General features: G+C 48.8%; 1 protein-coding gene across 1 annotated transcript in view; it reads right to left on the reverse strand.

The window, feature by feature from the left end:
• Positions 1 to 2326: 2326 nt before the first annotated feature.
• The window catches only part of LOC144668760 (putative adhesion G protein-coupled receptor E4P), a 51859-nt gene continuing 36488 nt past the window's right edge, over positions 2327 to 17697 (reverse strand). The window contains exons 9-13 of the mRNA XM_078531090.1: positions 17404 to 17470; positions 13973 to 14064; positions 11600 to 11768; positions 4850 to 4918; positions 2327 to 4627 (exon numbers count right to left, since the gene is read on the reverse strand). Coding sequence (XP_078387216.1) covers positions 4568 to 4627; positions 4850 to 4918; positions 11600 to 11768; positions 13973 to 14064; positions 17404 to 17470 — 457 coding nt within the window. The 3' untranslated portion in view covers positions 2327 to 4567. The remainder of the gene's footprint in view (positions 4628 to 4849; positions 4919 to 11599; positions 11769 to 13972; positions 14065 to 17403; positions 17471 to 17697) is intronic.

The raw sequence follows: 17697 nt of genomic DNA on the forward strand, positions 1-17697 counted from the left end.
GTAAAACAATCGTGAGTTCTTTTTATTGGAAGACAAGGCTATATACACAAAATGGTAACTGGGAGGCTATGTCGACATGTCTGATCTGTAGGACTGCTGTTGTGTTCCATCTACAGCCTACAATCAAATCTTACCTCACACCCTGTCTCATGGTATATCACAATGGGCAGGGGAGGGGTTGGAAGCCGCTGTGTTTTGGGTGGTTGACCTCTCTTATGTTTTTCTTAAATCCTTTCACAGAATGTGGGCTTCACTGGATAGGTCAGCATTGGTTTCCCATCCCCCAACTGCCCTCAAGAAGGCGGTGTTGAGCCAGTGATGGTAACATTAGAATGTAAATAGACGACCAACACGAACCTCCTCCCCCACCCCCACCCAACCCCACCACCTCCATCCACCATTTTAGGAGAGACCTGGTTGGTGATCGCTCCATTGGGATTTCCGAATAGCCTCTTTGTCCAAAGTGCTAAGACGACTCTGGGCCAATGGGGAGAGGGCACTGAGCTGCCCTGGGTGCCATCTGACAAAGGTAGCACGAGGGCAGCACTAACACAATCTAAAACAGTCACATAAAATAAAGCAATAAAATAATATCCAATTCTAGCCATCCCGAAAGAAACCTTGTGCAATTTAGTTGCAAGGTTGTTACGTGGGTCTGTTAGACACCCTACTCCCTAGTGCCCACCGGTTACGCAAGGTCTCACGAACACCAGGGGGCAACGGGTCCTCACATGGGCCCGGATAAGGTCATGGAGAGGGAGCCATCTCTGCCAGGCCCAGAAGCAGGCCTACTAGAAAGTCGTCCATGTTGCCCTCTTTGCCACCAGCACTGGTTGACCAAAGATTAGGCAACTAAACATTGAGGGGCAGAGTAGCCCCCTCAGGCAGCTAAACAGAAGAAGCCCACGGAAGATTTTAGTGAATTTAATTTCCAGGGTTGCAAAAACAAGCTGGGCCGTTAACGCCAACAGTAATGGTTGACTGGGTTGTCTGCCAAACATATGACTATTCATGTTAAACTACGGTATCTCAGTGTTAACTCAATGGATGCATTCAAATCAGACTTCACAAGGCAGCAGCTCCTTAAACACCAGTAGTTTTTATAATTGCACCCGCATTTTCACTAGTGCTTGCCCTCAACGCCCTTCCCAGTCAAACCTGTGACTCTTCCCTCAAAATACAATCTACCCTGGCCATTGGATGTCAATTATAAGCCATCTTGGTTTCAATGGTCATGGCGTAATGGGCCTTTTACTGCCGATTTTAAAAAGCTGAGTTTGTTCGATTGTTTTCAGTACTAGAAACCAGAGGCCAATCAGGGTGGAGAAACCTAGAGCCCAAAAAACCTGAGATAAATCTGAGGAAAATCAGCTTTTATTTTGAATGTCAGTAAACCTCAAAGCCAGCAAGAGACGAACGAGAAATGATTGGTTATTTACACAACGCATTTGTGACCTTAAATGGCCCCAATCCCAGTTAAAAATGGAATAATAATATAATCAAAATATCCATAATCACACTGTAACCTTAAAACTGAAAGCAAAAATGCACAACAAAATATTAATGCTCAAATGATTAAAGCACCCATACTTTACCGAAGAAGTTAACCCGCTAACTATTGAAAAGCAAAGCTTACTAATGTCACAATATCATTGACAAGTGACTGATTCATGTACAACATTATATCATTAATAATTGTACACTTTCTGCGCAGAATCCTTGCCTTCCAGTGTTGCAATGTTTGGTCTTGCTTCACCATTCTAAACTGCTATGTCAACAATCCCTGATCAATCTTGTCACATTTCTGACTCTGGTCACTAGATGGCTCTGTTCCAGAGAGCTTCCCTGAAGTCCCTTGTTGTCCCTGGTGAGGGAGACCAAAACAAGGGGCCATAAATTTAAGATAGTCATCGATGGGTCCAATGAGAAATTCAGGAGAAGCATCTTTGCCCAGAGAGTGGTTAGAGTGTGGAGCCCCCTATCACTAGGAGGGTTGGAGCCCGACTGGAGCCAGAAAACTATAAAGTAGAAATTAATGTAAGAAAATGTTGATGGTCTTTTTTAATTCATTCACGGGATATGGGTGTCGCTGGCTAGGCTAGCATTTATTGCCCATCCCTAATTGTCCTTGAGAAGGTAGTGATAAGCCGCCTTCTTGAACCACTGCAGCCCATGTGGTGTAGATGAAGAGGAGTGGGAGGAGACTCCTGTTGGGTGTAAACACTGGCATAGGGAAGTCGGCCTGTTTCTGTAAATACTTTGTAATTCAATATTAAAAAGGTATCATATCCACGAAATGACCAATCATAAATTATTACAGCATTTATAAGGCCTATTTTATTCAATGCAGTCATCAAGAGCAGGCAGATAGGATCAGAAGGAAGCCATTCAGCCCATTGAGCCTGGATCCACAATTCTGTTCCTATCTGCCTGCCCTTGATGATTGCATTGAATGAAATAGACAGTATAAATGTAGCAATCATTTGCAATTGGTCATTTCATGGGTTTAAGATATCTTTTTAATATCAAATTACAAAGTATTTACCATACAAAAACAGACCATTTGGCCCAACTAACCTATGCCAGTGTTTACACCCAACAGGAGTCATCTCCCACTCCTCTTCGTCTACACCACATGGGCTGCAGCGGTTCAAGAAGGCAGCTCATTACCACCTTCTCAAGGGCAATTAGGGATGGGCAATAAATGCTGCATCTCAACTCCATTTCCCTTGATGCTCATTGGTTGATCATTCCATCGTGTCCTTGAGTTAGGAAAATCAGACCAGTTTTTAACCCAGTGATTCCTGTTGAACTACAGAGTTGTGGTTGGGCATTGTGTGAGGCTCAACTGTTAAGCTCTTCATAGGAACAGGCCAACAGTCCCTCAGGCTTGTTTCAATCAGATCATAGCCGATCGAGACCTCAACTCCACTTGCCCCCCCCATTTCCTTAAAACCCCTCATACCATTACCCAACAAAAATCTATCGATCTCAATCTTGAAAGCTCGAATTTCTGCCTTAGTCCAGAGCCTTTTGGGGGAGAGAGAGAGATCTGCTTTATCATTACCCTTCATTTGAGGAAGTGCTTCCTGATTTCCCTCCTTAAAGGACTTGTGGCAGCCATTTTTGTTGTTAAATCTTACCGTGTTTGGATGTTTTTACTGGGAGTTGAAATTCAGACAAGTGTTCATCTAATACGAAGCCAAGCCAAAGGAATGTAATGGCTCCAACCTTGACACTGGGTAGGCTGTAACGGAGCATTTTGGCCTGTCTCCTTCTGTCTCTGAGTGACTGGAGTGAAACCACGACCTGTGTGGCCAGGATAAGCGCCAAGCTCAACTTCAGTTCAGGCCTTGCCACCTTTGGAACGTTTCACGGTAACTCGTATTGACTAAAAGAAAAGAGCTTTACATTGGCACCGGGCAAAGGTATGGGTGGATTGGGGATAGGGATGGGGCAAAACTTTGTTCCTTGATTGAGGCCAGGATCTCATGAGCCCAGTTAAGTAGGGATGCAACTCAGCTAGGCCCTAATATCCTGGGAGACCAGTCAGTTGGGGGCCGCACTAACTAAAGCATATAGGCCCAGGCTATATTCAGGGAGTTAAATGTCACTTACAACTATGGCAATATGACCGACAAAGCCCATTATTGTATCAGACCCTGCTCTTGAAAATGCCTCTTAATCAAAACATTTAAGCAGCAAAAAAAAAAAATGGAACAAATGGATAAAGTAATAATAGAGAACAAAGCGCAGGTAAGATTGACAAAGGCTGATGATGGTGCATTTTCTCACTATCAGCATGTGGGCATCGCTGGCAAGGCCAGATTTCTGTACCAAAACCCCAATCGGCCATGAGGAGGTGGTGTTGGACCTGCTTCCTGGACCATTGGGAGCAGTTAGGGTGTGACTGGGCACTGTTAAGGGTCAACCATATTGGTGTCGGACTGGTGTCACCTATCGGCTCCTGAAGGACACGAGTTTGGGGTTTTTACGACAATCTGGCAGCTTTGCGGCTACGGAAAACAGCTTTACATTATTCATTTTTGTTTTCTGAAGTGGATTCAGTTCCTCAAACTGCCGTGGTCACGTTGTCTGAATTATTAGGCTCCCTGAAGGATGGTGAGGAACATTCAGAGGGAGGAAAGGTGAGCTTTTGGCGACGTTGCAATGTTGAGTCGGCTGCCGTGATTACACACCTCATCCACATTTGCTGTTCATTGAAGCCATTAGAAAGGATTGTTTGAGGGGAGAAGTATAACGGGCAGGTGATTTGGAGATTGCACATTTAATGCTATGGTACAAAGTCAAACTTACTCTCGGTCAATAAAGGAATACATAGGTTTGGAAGGTAGGTAGAGAGGAGGTCATTGGATGGAGGAGGGCAAAGGGACATGAGTTAATGGGTCAAGAGCCAGCCATCAGCTGCAGCACAGATAGTGGGAGAATAAGGTAGACTTGGTGAAAGTACATCGCGCGCGTGCAGTGAGATGGTAGCAGCTCCCGACGAAAGTGAAAAGCCCAAGCGAGGGTCAGATCAAAGCAAAGTAGAGATCCGTTCAGCCCTTCAGCTGTAAGTATTGGTGGTTGCTTCTGATCTCTGCATTCCCTCCGATCTTTGCAACTCCTGAAATCAAAGAGACAGGAATATGTATCACCAATGAGATTAGCAGTGTCCTTGGTCATAGTTACTAATCCTCTGTATTACTTGCACCATTGTTCCCAGCAGCGGGTCTCATTGCCCCTCCCACGACAGAATGCACCACCTTCAAAGCACTGCCCCTCCCTCTCCCCCTCTCCCCCCACCCCCACCTGACTCAAATGCTATTGGTAACCCTTGCATCCTTACGTTCCAAGGCCTTGTCTGGCATGTGGTCTTGGGGATCATGGAAACTGCTTTCAGAAACTCGCTGCGCACCTGCGGGAAGAGGAAAGAACATGAGAAGTTGTGCCTTGAGTCTTGGCCCGCGCCAGTCCACCCTCTCCCCCCCCCTGTCAAAGCCATTGAAGGTAAAATCCCAACCAATTACCTGCACTGCCTGCAAGGTCACCCCAACCCCAGTGTTCTCCCACTCTGCTGGCTGCTCACAGTGGGTCAGGCCAGAAAATTCAATGAGCAATGCCACGATTGGTCTTGGGTGTCATGTTGGGTTAACCTGGGAGGGCAGAGGGTCGGGGCGGGGGGGAATCAGCCTTATGATTTCAATGTGACGTCCTCATGATAAACTTCCAACCTAGACTCAGACAAGAAGAATGCTCACTTGCAACTTCAACCCACAAGAGTTAGTGCCTTCACGGGTGTGAGTGGGGGAAGGAGAGGGGCACCATTACAAGGTGGATAAGACAAAGGAAGGGCAGGGTGTCTTAAGGTGTAGTCACGGCTGTAGTGCATCCTAACCGACAGCAACGCGATAATGACCAGATAACCTGTTTCAAAGCGCCGGTTGACCAATAAATATTGGATAGGATGTTGAGGAGAACTCGCGGGCAGATCTTCAAATGGAGTTTTGGGGCTTTTCAAGCTCACATCAGTTTAACATACCATCTGAAAGATAGTACCACTGGCAATGCAGCACTCATACACACGCACCAACATGCAAATTAGGAGCAGGAGTGGGCCATTCAGCCCCTCGAGCCTGCTCCGCCATTCAACAAGATCATGGATGATCTGATCGTGGCCTCAACTCCAATTTCCTTCCTACCCCCCGATACCCTATGACTCCCTTGTCAATCAAGAATCCTTCTAAATCAGCCTTAAAAATACCCATTGACCCTGCCTGCACCGCTCCCCAGGAAAGAGAATTCCAAAGCGTCATGACCCTCTGAGAGAAAAAAAATTCTCCTCGTCTCCATCTTAAATTGGAGGCCCCTTATTTTTCAATTGTGTCCCCTATTTCTAGTCTCTCCCACAAGGGGAAACATCCTTTCAGCACCCACCCTGTCAAATATCCTCAGGATCTTATACGTTTCAATTGGATGACCTCTCATTCTTCTAAACTCCAATGGATCCAGACCCAACCTTCAGTACTGTAGTGAAAACATCAGTCAAGATCTGGTTCTCAAGTGGGATATGAGCCCAAATGCTTCCAATTCACAGGTAACAGCGCTACCACTGAGCCACAGCGGACACCCTGACTATTAAGGTTTATTCTGTATCTGAATGTGTTGTTCCCAACACTTGGCAGCTACAGAAGGCCCCTTCCCTGAACATTTTGGGGAGATGCTGCCCTAGGCCAGAATTTTCCCAGAAGTCAGCAAAGTCTGGTATCATGCGGGGAAATCTGCATGCGACCCACCAACGGCAATGGGGGGGTGGGAGGTCCCGCTGTATCGTGCGCCATTTTGTGTAAAAAAATTGAGAAGCAGGGGTTTTACATCTGATCGCTGGCGGGGTGGACTCTGATTCACCTGCCCCGCCATCACCTCAGGCCTTCAGTAATCCAGGTGCCATATTTAAAGGGCGTCCCTGCACAGAGCTGGCACTCTCTAAGGGATGGGGACTGCCATAAGGAGGAAACATGCTGGCCCCAAATTTAGCGACGTCTCCCTCGAGCACCTACTGGACGCAGTGGAGGCCCCACCGTGAGTTCCTCTACCCCCGCTCTGGGCGGAGATCAGCAAAGCAAGCTGGCAAATAAAGCAAGGGAGGTGGTGGCAGTGGTGGTCAGCCTCAACGCACTCCGAAAAAGGGCAGCCAACCTGTGCCGAAAGAGGATGAATGATCTCCTCCGTTCTACCAGGATAAGTCACTCAACTCATCACTCTCAACTCACAGACTCACAAACCCATCGCACATCCACAGGGATCTCACTCACTGCCAGCTCAAGGGGCATCTCCATTCACTCTCTCACATACACCTTCCTCTGCCCTGCAGATTGTGTTCTCATCCTGTCCATGGCACCACTCACCACCCATACATGCCAGGCATCATTATCACCTGGCCTGGCAGGCGTACTGTTTACACCCTCTCCATGTGTCATCATGCAGGACAAGCTGGCACCCAACACAAGGGAGAGGTCACAGACTGGTGAAGGAATGCCCGACATCAAGGTCCTCACAGACTTTGAGAATAAAGCTATCCAGCTGGCTGGTGAGGATCTGGACCGGTCCTGTGCTGACGGTGAGGTCGGCGCTGCTCTACCAAGTGAGGATCCAGCAGTGCAATATCCATCAGATAACCATACTGTGAGTGATGTGTCCTGTTTCACAGGCCACTGCCATGCACTAATTATCTCCCCTTGCTCTCACAGGCACATCTGGGAAACGGCCAAGGGAGGTCCTCGACTCCAGCCCCGAGAACACCATGGAAGAGGAATCCACAGATACAAAAAGTGAAGACCCATCACAGCACTCACCCACACCCTCCACCAGCGCAGAGACACACAGCTTGAGGGGATCTAGTTCTAGAGCAGCCTCGGGATCACAATCTGGTGGGCACATCGCCTGATCCACAGCAGGCAGCGGCAGGGACTTTCCGGGATTCCGGCACTCATAGGAATGCTGGAGGACAGGAATCTGCTGAGTCCGAGTCAGATGACGAGCCTCTGGACTCGGTCATGTCTCCGTTGCTGGAGCTGCAAAGACAAGCTCGGGAACATCAGGAAGGGATGTCCACTGCACTCCTCAGATTGCAAGGCACGATGGAGGAGTCTGTCCGCCTTCAGGCTGAGGTGATAGCGCCGGCGTGGCAACGCACTGAGGTCACTGATAGGATGGTGGTCGCCATGGAGACCTTGGTTCAGGACATTGGCTCTGCACTGCTTCAGGAGCTGCACTCTATCACTGAGGCACCTGGAGGCATCCATCAGTGTCAATGCGAGAGCTCACTCCAGCTGCCCCTCCCTCTCAAGGAGTCAGCCAGGGGCCCTCGGACATTCAAACAGAGGAGGATCAGCAGATGTGCACCCCTGGGTCGCCCACCCAGGTGACTCCGGGAGTGTGCGGCCCATCTGAATCCTCTCTTTTTGTGACCTCAGCAGCTCCAGCTCCACTGGTCGAGGAGGGGGCCACTGTCACACAGCAGGACCCTGAAAGCAGGCGGGGCCCTCCAGGTCTTGGTCCTCCAGAGGACGCCCGCCAAGGTCATCACAGGCAGGGCATAGCAGCCAGTAGGCTGTCTCCACCTCCACTGTGGATATCAGGGGAGCACCAAGACATAGCAAAAGGGTTAGAACGGTAAAGAGGATGTAACTCTTTCGAGTTATCAACAGATAACATGTAACTCTTTCGAGTACATTCACAGTTCTTGGTTTCCGGGAGTGGGACATGAACCCACAACCCTCTGATTCAAAGGCGAGGGTGCTATGAACTGAGCCACAGCTGACACCTCAGTGAAGAGGATGTAACTCTTTTGAGTCAAAACAATAAACTAAATGAGCAAAAACAAGGGAGAAAACAAGCACAGCCCCTAAGTCAGGTCAGCTGTAAAATCAAGGAAAAACTTTAAAGGAACCTTACAAACATCAAACTAAGATGTGATTAAAGGGGTCAACAAAACACCCCAGACCCCGCGGTGCCCACCGAGCACGGAAGGCCTCGATGGTGCCGGCAGACACCGCGTGCTCCCTTTCCAGGGACATCCGGCCGCGAACGTAGCCGCGGAAGAGGGACAAACAATCGGGCGGGACTCCCCTGTCGATCGCCCGCTGCCTGGACCTGTTAATGACCAACTTGGCCAGGCCCAGGAGCAGGTTCACGAGGAGGTCCTCCTCCTTCCCGACCCCCTTCCGCATCGGGTGTCCATAGATCAGGAGCGTGGGACTGAAGTGCAAACAAAATAGTAGCAAAAGATTTTTTAAATAACTAAAAAGGGAGTGCAGCCTAAGACACCCTATATATGCATGGTCCACGGACTCCACAAGATCACAAAAAGGGCATGTGTCTTGGGAGACCGTGAACCTAAACATCCTCCTATTGTAGGGGACTGCTGCGTGCAACACCCTCCAACCCAGGTCCCCGATAGAAAGCGGGAGGACACCTCCGTAGAAGGCCTCCCATCGGGGGCCTCCGCTGCCGGACGGCAACAAGGCACGCCAGGGCGTGTCCAGGCGGCGGACCAGGGCGAGAAAATGGAAGGTGTGCAGCAGCAGTCCGTACAGAAAGCCCCTCCGCACCGTGCCAAATGGCACGGAGGGCATGTCCCCGAGGCAGCTCATATTATTGCGGGGCACCGGCACCCGAGGGAGGGTTCGGGGCTTGGGGCCAATGTGGAATTCCGTCCGAACAGGGGAACGTTCAGCCGGAAGATCACCGCGCACCTGGGCCACCTCGAGACCTAAAATGACATCGGGTCCGAGCACGACCGTCCTTAGGTCTTGGATGGCATCGGCTGCGACCTGGACACTCACTGACACGTGGCGCGCCAACTCCTGCGGGAGCATCCAGCCCAGTCCTCCGCCACCCAGCACGTCCCCGATCCTGGTCACCCCAGCAGCCACAGCCCTCCTCTCCGCCAGCCACTGAAAGGGACGGAGGGGCGGATTCCTGAGCAGCGGCTCTCTGACGATCGCCGCTACTCCTGACGGGGGAGAGCTGCGTCGCGAGGCGACCACGTTCCAGACTTTGATCAGGTTCTGGTAAAAGACGGGCAACGCCTGTAAGGAGCCACCTCTGCTCTATAAACAGGAGCTGCACGTCACAAACTGAATTTAATTTTCACCAACTGCCATGATGAGATTTGAACCCGTGTCTCCAGAGAATGGTAGTCCAATGACATTACCACTATACCACCATCTCGCCCTTGGCAAAGACACATTGAAACTCTTTCGAGTTATCAACAGTCACAGATTGCAACTCTTTCGAGTACAATCACAGTTCTTGGTTTCCGGGAGTGGGACATGAACCCACAACCCTCTGATTCAAAGGCGAGGGTGCTATGAACTGAGCCACAGCTGACACCTCAGTGAAGAGGATGTAGTTGTACAACGTGGACATGGGTGTTAATCACTTGTACATAATGTTGACCAATGTAAATACACTCCCAGGAATATCTCCTTGTCTAAGATTCCTTGTTATTATGCGCCAGTGTTTGTGCCAATCAGATGTGAAACCTTGCTTCCCATGTAAAATGAAGACTGGTGCCTAGTCCAGGGCCTCTCACACTGCTGTGCAGTGTGTCACCTTTTGAGCACAGTGATTGTCCCAGCTTTAAAGTCACTCTCCAGATTCGCAATGCCTGCACCTCCATGTGACCTGTGTTTGCTGCAAGAATCTCATACCCAGGCATCACCCAGCGTTCTGTGATGTTCTCTGTGATGCTCTCAGCACCTTTGAGGTGGGGTTAACCCTGACAGGCGAAGGTGTGGTGCTGAAGGGAACAGGTGATGAAGCCTTGCCAAAGGATCGGGCACTGTTAAAGTCCTTGTGCCCGCTGTACCTCAGCAGCGTCTCGAGCCTCTTCACAGAGCGTATGTGCGCTGAACACTGAACACGCCTCTCCCAATCAGGCAGGGAAAATCCCAGCCATAGTGCTAATGTCACTGGACTAGTAAAACAGACGCCCAGTCTAATGCTCTGGGGACAGGAGTTCAAATCCCACCCTGAATGCTGGTGGGGTTTAAATTCAATTAATAAATCTGAAATTCAAAAGCTAGCCTCAGTAATGGTGACCATGAAACTATCATCGATTGTTATAAAAACCCATCTGGTACAATAATGTCCCTTTAGGGAAAGAAATCTGCCATCTTTACCTGGTCTGGCCTACATGTGACTCCAGGCCCACAGTGATGCGGTTGACTCTTAACTGCCCTCTGAAATGGCTGAGCAAGCCACTCAGTTCAAGGGCAATTAGGGACGGGCAACAAATGCTGGCCCTTGCTGCACCTCGAATACTGTGTGCAGTTTTGGCCTCCTTATTTAAGGAGGCGGTTCTAAGGAGGTTTACTAGATTGATATCTGGAATGAGTGGGTTGTCTTTTCAGGAAAGGTTGGACAGACTGGGCTTGTTTCCGCTGGAGTTTAGAAGAGTAAGGGGTGATTTGATTGAAGTATACAAGATCCTGAACGGCCTTGATAAAGTGGATGTCGAAAGGATGTTTCCTCTTGTGGGTGAGTCCAGGACTAGGGGGGCACTGTTTTAAAATTAGGGGTCACCCTTTTAGGACAGAGGTGAGGAGAAATTTTTTCTCTCAGAGGGTTGTGCGACTTTGGAACTCTCTGCCTCAGAAGGTGGTGGAGGCGGGGTCATTGAATATTTTTAAGGCGGAGGTAGATAGATTCTTGTTAGGGAAGGGAATCAAAGGGATTAGATGGGAACGTGGAAATTGAAGCACAAGACCATCAGCCATGATCTTATTGAATGGCGGAGCAGGCTCGAGGGGCCGAATGGTCTACTCCTGCTCCTATTTCGTATGCACTTGCCAGCGATGCCCACATCCCATGAAAGAGTAAAGGGAACAAAGCACCAACGTCTTGATAACTGCAGAAGGGGTGACGCCATGATTCTGGGCCTACCTCCTAACCCCCCACTTCCCCACCCTGCCACCACCACAGCGTGGGTCGGATGTTGCGTGCCCGCCAGTGACTCCCTGGCGGGACAGCGGCATCGCAGAACCGCGGCTGTTTGACTTAGGTATGTGGGATGTCTCTTGATGACACCTACCTGCTTGTTCAAGAGGCAGTGCAGAACAAAAATGAAAAGCCCCTGTAAACTGTTGACTGCGGTGAATATGTAGGACAGGTAGATGCTTCCATCCATGAAGTAGAGGATGCCAAACACCCAAGTACCACCCAAGATGACAAGCTGAGCGATTGCTGTACACGTGAATGATCTGCAGAAGGGTAAACGTCATTAGTAATATTTAAGAGTCACTGCCACTCCGACCTTATTGGTACACAGCTCCAAATGTTTACTTTATTCATTCATGGGATGTGGGCGTCGCTGGCTAGGCCAGCATTTAATGCCCGTCCCTAATTGCCCTTGTTCAGAGGGCATTTGAGAGTCAACCACAATTGCTGTGGGTCTGGAGTCACATGTAGGCCCAGACCAGGTAAGGACGGCAGATTTCCTTCCCTAAAGGGCGTTAGTGAGCCAGATGGGTTTTTACGAAAATATCGGTGATGATGTTTTCATGGTCACCATCAGATTTTTACTGGATTCAAATTTCACCAGTTGCCATGGAGATTTTGACACTGCCGTTGGCAGGTTCCAGTTTTTGATGGAAAGTGGGAAGCAGCTGAAACCAATTCTGTTCAAACTCAGGCCTAGGCATGTGCTCCCATTCATGAATGCTACGGGGAGAAGATGGGGAAGTGGCATAAGGTACAATGTCCTGCAGAGGGCAGGCTTAGGCACGACGGGCCGAATGGCCTCCTTCTGTGCTGTAACAATTTGGTGATTCCACTCTGTGATTCATGATGAGCTGTAACACTCAATCTGCAACCTTGGCTGAACTTAGTCAAACACAAGGGGCTCCTGATCTGTCCCAGGGACCTGGCTTTCCCTGCAAGGCCATTAGAAGAATCAACAGAATGGATTTGAAATGAATTACCAGAGGATTCTTCTTTTTCAATTCACTCTCAGGACGCACCCATCCCTAGCTAGGGGAATGGTGGGCTGTCCTCTTTGGAGACTTGATACCGTTGATTGGCCCATGGGACCCCTTCAGTGGGTATGTTAATGGGAGTCAACCACGTTGGTGTGGGACTGGAGTCACACATGGGCCCAGGCAGGATAAGAACAGCAGGGCTCCTTCCCTAACAACAACTACTTACATTTATATAGCACCTTTGATGTACTAAAGCATGCAAAGTCACAGACGTGTTATCAGGCAAAATTTGACAGCAAGCTACGTAATGAGCTAGCACAGCAGAAAGCAACAGATATGAACGGACGGAGTGAATGGAGTGGTGAAAACCTGCCAAGTGAATGTAAAAAAAAAGACGAAAGTTATGAAGATTGGAAGGAACAATGGCGGGAAAACAGAGGTCAAGATAAATGGTCAGCGGCTGGAACAGGTATGACGATGTGAGGACCTGGGAAGCATGTTGTCAGAAGACGGCTACTGCCAGAAAGAAATCAGAGCTGGAAGAGAAATTGCAAAGAACTCATCCTCCAAACATAAAGAGTTTCTCAGCATAGGAACCAGTAGAGATTGTAAGGAAAGAATTGTCAAGGCTGTGATTGGAGTGTCTTGATGCATTGGGCTGAAAAGCGGGACACCCAAAGGGCTAGAGGGTTGTGAAATGTGGTTCTGGAGCAGGATGTAGTGCATCAGTTGGAGAGAACGCGAATGATGAAGAAATCCTCACGATGGTGGAGGAGGGGAGTTCATCAGTGAATATCTTCAAGAAAGGGCGGCAAAGTTGCACTGGCCAAATTCTAAGGCATGAGAACTCGCTGAAAGAGGAAGACTAGAGAATGTGGACCAAGAGGGACGATGATGTTAGACAACTTGAAATTCAAAATGGCAGCCTCCTGCAAGCAACTGAAGATCAAGGGTGAGACCGAGAGGCATGGAGAAATCAGCGGAGGACCAACTCTAAGGCAGGTCGCTACCACACACATAAGGAGGTATTTAGAGACGTGTGAGGTAGGTTTTAAGGGCATCTTAAAGGAAGTGAGGTCAAGAGATGGAGGGGTTGGGGGAGGAACTACCAAAGCTTGGGCCCAAGGCGTGTGATGACAGGCCTGCCAGAGGTGGGGTGATTAAAATATTGAATGTATGAGAGGCCAGAAGGTTGTAGAGCTTGAGGAGGTTACAGAGCCAGAGGAGTGAGGCCATGGAGACATTTGGGAACAAGGATAAAAATTTTAAAAGCGGAGGATTGCTGGACCAGGAGCCAATGTAGGTCGGTGGGCACATGTATCATGGGTGAATAGCACATCAGCGAACCAGTTGGGTTTTTATGATAATCTGACTGCTTCAATCAATGCTGATTTTTCACCGAGGTGGAAGCTCAAGGAACTGAAATAAGAAATAGAAAAGTGAAAGAGTGCAAGATAACTTACATTAAAAGTGAAACAAGATTTTACCTCACTTTCTTAAAGTGTGGGACATCAGTGCTGAGCATTGAAAATTTACCAATCAGCTTCCAGACAGTAATGAAGAAGAACCATGCATTAATCTGCAATAAGAATATAAGAACATAAGAAATAGGAGCAGGAGGAGACCACACAGCTTGTCAAGCCTGCTTCACCATTCAATATGATCATGGCTGATCTTTTTCCCCAACTCCACTTTCCCCATATTTTTTGATACTTTATTTTTAGGGACTTCCATAACCCTTTGGGATTTATTTTTATTATTCTTTCATGGGATATGGGTGTCGCTGGCCAGGCCAGCGTTTGTTGCCCATCTCTAAACACACTTGAATTGAGTGGCTTGCGAGGCCATTTCAGAGGGGCAGTTAAGAGTCACCACATCGCTGTGGGTCTGGAGTCACCTGTAGGCCAGACCGGGTAAGGACAGCAGATTTCCTTCCCTAAAGGGACATTCGAGAAGCAGATGGGTTTTTACAACAATCAGAGATGGTTGCCATGGTCACAATTGCAGGAAACTATTTAAATTCCACCAGCTACCATGGTGGGATTTGGACCCACGAACCCCGGGGAATTAGTCCAGGCCTCTGGATTACTCATCCAGCGATATCGCCACGAGACCGCTTTCTCCACACCACCGTCGCGCTTTGCAGCTACAGAATTTCAAGGATTCACAACCCTCTGAGTGAACCCTTCACCTCAGTCATAAATTATTGACCCCCTTATCCTGAGATTGAGCCCCTGTGGGCTAGATTCCCCAGCCAGGTCCTCTTGTTGTCTACCCTATCAAGTCCTTTCAGAATCTTGCACATTTCAAATGGAAAACAATGAGTTAAGTATCAATATTGGAGAGCGGCATAGCTATTGTTTAATAATCAGAGATCGAAGAGAACTGCATTTCTATAGCACCATTCATTTCCCAGAATGCTCCGGTGCTCTTTACAGTACTTTTTTTTAATAAGTGCAATCACTCTTGTAATGTAGGAAATGTGCCAGCCAGTTTATGCACAGGAAGCTCCCCCAAACAGCAATGTAATAATGACCAGATAATCCGTTTTTTTGTGACATTGAGTGGAGGGAGAAATATTGGCCCCAGGCGTTGGAGAGAACCATCACCAGCCCCACCACCCACCCCCATCACCAACCCAACCGCCCTCCCCCCCATGAACAGTGCCTTGGGATCACTTCCATCCAGCTCAGGGTGGGCCCTTGGCTTAACACCTCGTCCAAAAGACAGCACCTCCAAATCGCACTGCTTCAAAGGCAGGTGTTCTCAGGACTGGGATCTTCCTTTTTATGCAGAGGCCCAGGTGAGGGGCAAAAGCCTGTAAGGACGTCGGCAAGCTTGGAAAATATAGACAATCAGATGAAGTAAGAAGCAGTAGGATTGGTTAAGCAGTGACTACGTTGGGTTTTTAAGGACCTTGGATCATTGCAGGGGATGAAGGGTAAGTAAGGGCAAGGTTGCTTGGTAGTACAGGAATTGAATACTGCTGGAAAAGGGGGGTGGAATTTTACAGCCCTGTCATGTTGGGGGAGGAGCCATGAAATGCAGCAAGCTATTCCAAAGCCCATCGACTTCGGCGGGACCTTAAAATGCTGCCGGCGTGAAATTGGGCCCAGAGACAAGTTGCCCGAAACCTGAGCTTCCAAACCCCCCCCAAACTATGACCATTGAGGACAGGTGTGCTGAACAGTACAAACAGAGGCATGGCCAGGGTGCACTTGGAAGCCCGGGGCACCATGTGCAGAGAGAGGAAAGCGGAGTTAACAGGCGGGATCGTCCAGCCCCATCGAAAGTCAATGGACCTCTGGTGGGGCCAGCAAACCCCCTGCAGCAGGTCTCACCTGAACAGGGCCGGAAAATCCCAGCCCACTTTTCAGGCCAATGACCTTCCCATAGAACCACGCTTCCTGCTCCTGGTCTCTGTTCATTGATCCCTGCTGGAGACGATGAGCATTGGGGTGACAGTGCGAAGGAATTCCATAATCCTGAACTCCAGGAAACGAATGATCTCCACACCATGAGGGGCCTTTGTGTGTGAGTGTGTGATCTCACACAGTTGCAGCTTGGAAGGAATGCCAGACAATGAAGGAGAGAACATTGCTAAAATAGAGAGAGAGCAATGGAGAGAAAGGATGGAGGCGGGAGGTACCTTTACAAACACCTGGTGCGGTGTGAAAAAGGGGCTCGATGAGTCTTTCTTGTCCTTACTTATCCCCCCACCAGCCTCCGCATTCAAAGGATCATCCTCCGCCATTTCCGCCAACTCCAGCATGATGCCACCACTAAACACATCTTCCCTTCATCCCCCGGCGGCATTCCATTGGGATCGTTCCCTCCGGGACACCCGGGTCCACTCCTCCATCACCCCCTACTCCTCCTCCCACGGCACCTCCCCATGCAAATGCAAAATATGCAACACCTGCCCCTTCACTTCCTCCCTCCTCACCGTCCAAGGGCCCAAACACTCCTTTCAAGTGAAGCAGCATTTCACTTGCATTTCTCCCAACTTAGTCTACTGCATTCGTTGCTCCCAATGTGGTTTCCTCTACATTGGAGAGACCAAACGCAGACTGGGTGACCACTTTGCGGAACACCTTCGGTCTGTCCACAAGAAAGACCCAAACCTCCCTGTCACTTGCCATTTTAACACTCCACCCTGCTCTCTTGCCCACATATCTGTCCTTGGCTTGCTGCATTGTTCCAGTGAAGCTCAACGCAAACTGGAGGAACAGCACCTCATCTTCTGACTAGGCACTTTACAGCCTTCCGGACTGAATATTGAGTTCAACAACTTTAGATCTTGAACTCTTTCCTCCATCCCCACCCCCTTTCCGTTTCTTCCCCCTCCCTTTTGTTTTTTCCAAAAATTTATATAGATTTTTCTTTTCCCACCTATTTCCATTATTTTTAAATGTATTCCACCCATGGTTTATTTCACCCCACCCCCACTAGAGCTACCTTGCTTGTCCTGCTCTCCAATCTTAATTAGCACATTCCTTTAGATAATATCACCACCTTCAACACCTCTTTGTTCTTTTGTCTGTGACATCTTTTGGTTATCTCCTCCTTTCACTGCTTGCTTGTCCCAACAACCCCCCGCCTTCTTCCCCCCATCCCCACCCCCACCCCCCAAACCAGCTTAAATTTCACCCCTTTCCTATTTCTACTTAGTTCTGTTGAAGGGTCACGAGGACTCGAAACGTCAACTGTGCTCTTCTCCGCCGATGCTGCCAGACCTGCTGAGTTTTTCCAGGTATTTCTGTTTTTGTTTTGGATTTCCAACATCCGCCGTTTTTTGTTTTTATTTTTGTTTTTATCCCAGATATGGGTGCCAGCTTTAGTTGACAAACCCACAGTTCCCCTTCAAAACAGTTGACGTGTCTGGGAGGAATATGGCGGCTTACTGCATTGATCTTACCCCAACAATTGCACAGACTGGCCCGAGGAAGGCCCAAATGACTCCAGATTCCAGGCTCAACCAGCAGCTAGAAGGGAAAGAAAAGTTACAATCATTCTAATTGTACAAGGTGGACATTCATTGAAGTTCTTAGTTACAATGCAAAGCTGCTTGTTCAACTGTTTCATAAAACCACACACACACACACTCAACGATGTCCATTCGCCTACTTTAGAGAGGGTGGACCTCTACCAGGGATAGATTTTTGTCCCATCAGTTTCTGAGGCATGAGTCATCTTCATCTTTCCACTCCTT

Source organism: Cetorhinus maximus, chromosome 28, assembly GCF_964194155.1.
Source record: "Cetorhinus maximus chromosome 28, sCetMax3.hap1.1, whole genome shotgun sequence".
In the NCBI taxonomy this organism is placed as follows: domain Eukaryota; kingdom Metazoa; phylum Chordata; class Chondrichthyes; order Lamniformes; family Cetorhinidae; genus Cetorhinus; species Cetorhinus maximus.